Below are 6,041 nucleotides of genomic sequence, written 5' to 3'. Positions count from 1 at the left end.
TTTTATATATCAAACAGTCCTAGCGTTCTTTTTCCTTCCTGCAAAGTGTTTAAAATTCAACCAGACAGTAGCAATTTTCTTTTAATCTAAGCAAACTGATGTGTCAAAGGCAATCAGTATACCGAAGCTACCCCCAGAGAATCCTAATAATCCTGATGAATAGCTGTGCTCTCTAGAAAACTCAACCACTGAACTCTTGGCATCGAATGTCACAAGTACTTAAAGAGGAGGTGGGTAGAGCACCACAGGTCTCATGCCTACAAACTGCAGAGCCCACCGTGTATCAACTAAAATATTATAGAAGGTTGCCACAAAGTGTCATGCCACCTAGATCTCAAAAGCCCCGTTCAGACTACATGCTAAACCATGCTGCTGAATCACAAAATGGTTAACAGAATCCGTTAACCATTTTGTGGTTATGCAACGTGGTTTAGCGTGTTGTCTGAACAGGGCCAGATTAAGTTTTGGGATTCTGGACTGAGCAGAATAATTTGTGGACTGAAGGTATTAGATCATTCTCATATTCCACACCAAAAACATGAGCTGCCATACCACATCTTTTCCCTATGCTGCACTGGTAACACCAGGTGTGTTGGACCACATGGGAGGAGCACACCTTACAGCTCTACCCAGTGCCAGCATCACTTATCCTGGAGACATGGCCTATGTTAGCATGAGAAGGAAGTGTGGCCTCCTTTCATGTGGTAAAGTCTGAACCCAGTATCACACTTTACCTGCACTGCAAATGAAGGAACTATCCTGCAGCAGCCTCCATGCTCTGAATATAATCTGAGATAGATCCCTTAATGGAAGCTGTACAAGTTCACGTTTCCCACAAAATGTGTTTAGGGATCAGACACTGTGAGATCATGCAGTGCATATTCTCAAAGCAATGCAGTCAGTTTATGACTCAACCAGGATGTGAAACGACACGAGTCCATCATTCTATCCAGTGGACCACAGTGGATATTTTCTTTTTTCTTTCATTCTATATTGTTCTAGCCAAAGTATTAACCAACAGATACCCTGAAATTGGGATGCTGGACATCAGACACTAGATTATTGTGGTATCTAAGCCTTGATATGGCATGTAGAACATGGGTAAGTCATTAGGCTTTAGTGGTTTGCCAAAACTAGATGCACATAACTTTCAGAAATTAATATGAGAACCTTGATAACATTTAAATGCTCTGGTTTGATGTAATTGACCAAGTGTGGGGAGGGATTGAAAGGGTTACAGAATAAGTATGGATGTGGTTTGTGTATTATAAAATAAAATATATATTTTTTAAAATATAACTTTTAAATAATGATAATATATGTTAATTAGTATTCATGGTTTATGATCAAATAAGATATTTCTTTCTTTTCTTAGATAAGACAAGGGGGGGAATAGAAACCAATTTATAATTCTAAGCAATAAGCTATATACCAAGTTATGTTTTCTCAACAGGCTTGTTATCCTTGGTTGCTAATAGGATGCAGGTGTTCTGAGAGAGCCTTTTCGACACCATTAAATCTCAATTTCATCATGCATCAATATCCTAATACACTCCTGTTTCTGCATGGCCATTAAATTTCCAAAAAAATTCACTAATAATGCATATTTGTTTGAAATTCTAAGACTACAGAAGAAATCTGGATTGCCAAACGGTACCTCTACTTCCTGACATGTCTTTGCATGATTATTATTTTTTAAAAGTAACTTTAACAAGTGTTTGGAAAACCAAACCTTTTCCCAATGATAGGGACATAAGAAAGGTCCTGATAGATCAGACCAAAGGGTGATCTGGGCCAACATTGCCTTTCTAGCAGTAGCCAATAAACGCCTCTGGGAAACTCTGGAACACAGGAGGTTATTGTATCTTGTTTTTTATTTTTTCATAATAATTTCTAACATAGAATTTGCCTCTTGCACTATACACAGTTGGCTTTTTGAGTTGTCCACCACAGTCCTAAGAACTCTGGTCTGGTTAGTCACAGCACTCATCCCAGCCGAAGCTACTTCAGGGTCGCTGAGAGAGGGGGAAGCTCAAGGCTACTCCCCTTCCGGAAAGACTGACAGGCATTGCTGTTTCCGCACAGTCAGAATGAGCATAAAAAAAGACTGACAAACACAGCTGATCAGTAGTAAATTACAACAAAATATTTAACTTTAATGCATACCTTTCACACAGCTCAGGCATGAGAAAATGCATGCCCCAAATAAAAGGATTTGTTCCTCTAAAATATATACAAGCTTTGAAGGGGCATGTAGTCACAAATACTTCAGTGGTACTTGAACTGGGTGTACATTTGAAATGTATAATAGGAAATTATCTCATTTTTTTCTAGAAGTTTACTTCTTTACTGACAAAAGAATACACTTTTTAAAACATTTAGATATTAAAATACTATAAAGCTAAAAAACCTCTTTGTATTTTTTTAGTAAGGTAAACAAGGGAAGAAACCCATCACATTTGGTATTTTGCATACTAATTTTGAGCTGTCTGTACAATGCTCCCTGGAGGAAAATAAAATAAATAAATGGCACTTTTTGCATGCAAGGTAGACACGAGGTTAAAGGCAGTGGCTGCAATCTTGCACCTATTTCCAAAGCTTGGCATTCTCTTGATTTCAGTGAGATACATGGGGCTTAACACAAACTTCCCTTTAACTGTGGCTGTAGGCAAGGTCACAGGAAATGCATATCCCATACAAATCAATGGCGCAAACTAGTGACTCTGTGGTGGCAGCATCAAAAGTTTGAGAAATCTTGACTCAATGGGTGTTACAGTGTTAAATTGTACTTGGCCTTTTTGTGTGGGAAGGCAAGCCCAAAGTTGCACATCTCTTTAAATAAAAACAGCTAAGAGTCATACTGGGAAAAACCCTCGGATTAAAAAGACGAAAGAATGTTTAATACAGAACCACCATTTAAAAAATTGAAGTTACAATGTACTTTGAATTTATATCATGAAACAGTATCTCATACTCAGGATGACATACAAGAAGAGGAAACATTGGATCCTTCGTAACTTGTGAAAATCAATCCTACCTGAGGACTGCAAAATCAAGACTATTTTCCAACAACAACAACCCTCCTATTGACAGGTTGCTAAATTACTTCTGCCACTTTGAATTGCACATCAATAATAGAGGCGGTGTCTGACTTCATTATGCCATGGTATAGCCATAGCTTCCACAGTGTAATGCCACAAGAAGCCTGTCCTTGAGGATTTCTTTTTTGGGGTATTCAGGTAGCTTCAGCATGTTGATACTGAAATGGGGAAAAAATGTATCCAGATTAAAATCATGGTATCTGGGAGCAAACGTTTGTTTAGTGCAAGGTAATTAATGTGACACTATACTCTCAAATCTGCATTCAGATCCAAAACACTTGAAAATGAGGTGTACATGGAGAAAATGTGTTTCTGCATTGCAGTTCCCTTTAGATGTTCTCCAGGAAAAAAAATACATTTCTTTTATCTTAAACTAAAAAAGCAATATAGCAATTTAAAATGAAGTGTCCTTTAGTGTTACTGTATTGCTTCCCATTAAAATTACACTATTGTATTTATAGTTCTTTTTTTCAACACTACGGAAGAAATGATTGACGTATCTATAGCTCGTGACTGTAACAGCTCTCCCCATCCTGGTACTCTCCAGATGTTTTAACTATGACTCCCATCATCACCAACCACAGACCATGCTGGCTATAACTGTTGGGAATTGTAATCCACATCATCTGGAGAGTATCAGGTACTAGACCAAGCAATTCATCACTGGCTAATGGTAGGGACCAAAGGCATTTCTTCAATGAGGTTTATGCCAGGGTGTGCCACTGATCTTGAAGAACTCTTTCCCTCTCCTCCAAAGAAAACAATGAACTGCATTGTTACTGAATTTAAATTCTTAATGAATTTAAAACAAGACTATTTAACTTACCATGTACTTGATGTAGGTAGAAGATTAGGTGTATATGGCACCGCAGCAACTGTGAAATTTTGCAACCCACTACCACCCATTATATGGGCAAAGCCACCATGGGGTACCCTGGAACTGAAAACATTCACAAATAAGATATGAATAGGGAAGTTACAAATGTTAAGGCAGTTATTAGCAGACCCTGACAATCTTGCTCCTACTGATAAACAGATTTCATCAGCATATTCCAATTTCTGGTGTTAAAAATTCCACTGAAACCAGATCCTCCTACCATTTATTTTAGAATAAAACTAGAAATTTTCAAATGCAGTGTGTCCTCAGATGAACTCTAGGCCATCTAGTAAATCTTTATATTATCACTTTGGCTTTATAGAATCAATCAGTTATTACCAGTGTTAAATTATGGTCACTTCATAAAAGGATAAAACAAAAGCTAAGTGGTTACATGTATATTAGTCCTGAGTTTTCAACTCAAAATTTACTCAAGCAACAAAAGCAGAGAATAAACTTGGGTAAGACATTCTCTTGGCCTCAGTTTTCTAAACTGGAAATAATAATGGCCTTCCACTACACAGAACTGTGGAGAAAAATGGACAACAGCTTACTTTCAGCCTACGAAGTGCTTCAATCTTCATCAAGATTTCTCTTTCTGCAAGTTTCACAGTGAGTACAATGGGGTCCCCCCCCCAATGGTAGACAAATGAATTTAACTCTGTTGGGTGGTGGTGTGTGTGTGTGTGTGTGTGTAATGCAAAGCCAAGATTCACTATTATTATTATTATTTATTTATTTATTTATTTATATAGCACCATCAATGTACATGGTGCTGTACAGAGTAAAACAGTAAATAGCAAGACCCTGCCGCATAGGCTTACATTCTAATAAAATCATAATAAAACAATAAGGAGGGGAAGAGAATGCACCAAACAGGCAGTATAAAAGTCAGAGCAAAATCAAGTTTTAAAAGCTTTAGGAAAAAGAAAAGTTTTTAGCTGAGCTTTAAAAGCTGCGATTGAACTTGTAGTTCTCAAATGTTCTGGAAGAGCGTTCCAGGTGTAAGGGGCAGCCGAAGAAAATGGACGAAGCCGAGCAAGGGAAGTAGAGACCCTCTTCCCTTTCCCCACAGCTACGCAGGACCAATCTAACAGCTGCTGAACGCAACCTGTTACAACAAATGAATTAAAATGCCTGGACCACAACAACTAATAACAGAACTAGAGCTGCAGATCAAGATGGCTACTCATCTCTAGTTTCCCCTCATCTCTTCCATTAATATGAAGTAGCAACAGAAAGATATGATGCCATATCTCATTGTGTGTTTTCCATCCCCATCCATAGTACTGGAATGTTTCTGGGGGCATGTATGCTGGGGAACACCAATGTCATAGTATTATGTCACACGTTCCCATAACAAATTGTTTCAGCAGAGAGAAGGGGAAATGTCACAAGATCACTATTTCCGTTGGCAACCTTGTGTTCCTTATCACATCCAGGTCAAAATGTAACCATTTCCCCATTACACAAATGCTATTCAATAGTTTACAAAGTTGTAGAAATGTCAGAGAATCTCAGAGAGGAAATTACTATTCTGTGAAGACCTCTGTAGCAAAGTTTTATATAGAGTTAGAATTCTCATTTTAGCTTCTAGTGAAACTATTAAAATAAGTGAAACATACAACTATCCTCTGCAAACAAGGTGATGCATCAAAGTATCACACAGGTGAAGGAGTAACTAGTAATCCACATAAAATACAAATGCTTTATATGCAATATGTATCAAGATTTTAAAGATTTCCCAATCTGACGTGTAAATGAGTATGAACTGCTAAAAACAGCAACATCTTTAAGCAGTGATAGCAACAAAGCAAAGACTCTGGGGTGAAAATAAAACCCACTTTCAATCCCGTTTTGTGAAATACTCTTACTTGCAAAGCTGCATTTCAAAGAAACATAGAATGGTAGTGTTGGAAGGGGCCTATAAGGGCATCAAGTCCAACCCCCTGCTCAATGCACAAATCCACCTTAAAGCAAACCTGACAGATGGCTGTCCAGCTGCCTCTTGAAGGTCTCTAGTGTAGGAGAGCCCACAACCTCCCTAGGTCATTGGTTCTATT

At 38.0% G+C, this 6,041-nt stretch overlaps 1 protein-coding gene across 3 annotated transcripts in view; it reads right to left on the bottom strand.

The window, feature by feature from the left end:
- Window positions 1-2,135: 2,135 nt before the first annotated feature.
- The window catches only part of HACE1 (HECT domain and ankyrin repeat containing E3 ubiquitin protein ligase 1), a 51,527-nt gene continuing 47,621 nt past the window's right edge, over window positions 2,136-6,041 (bottom strand). For all 3 annotated transcript variants that reach the window (XM_063124846.1, XM_063124847.1, XM_063124848.1), the window contains 2 exons: window positions 3,928-4,041; window positions 2,136-3,259 (listed from right to left, as the gene is read on the bottom strand). In XM_063124846.1, the coding sequence (XP_062980916.1) occupies window positions 3,157-3,259; window positions 3,928-4,041 (217 nt within the window). In that variant the 3' untranslated portion in view covers window positions 2,136-3,156. The remainder of the gene's footprint in view (window positions 3,260-3,927; window positions 4,042-6,041) is intronic.

This window comes from Elgaria multicarinata, chromosome 4, assembly GCF_023053635.1.
Source record: "Elgaria multicarinata webbii isolate HBS135686 ecotype San Diego chromosome 4, rElgMul1.1.pri, whole genome shotgun sequence".
Lineage (NCBI taxonomy): Eukaryota > Metazoa > Chordata > Lepidosauria > Squamata > Anguidae > Elgaria > Elgaria multicarinata.
Note: the sequence above shows the minus strand (reverse complement) of the source record. Positions and strands in the feature narration are given on the sequence as shown.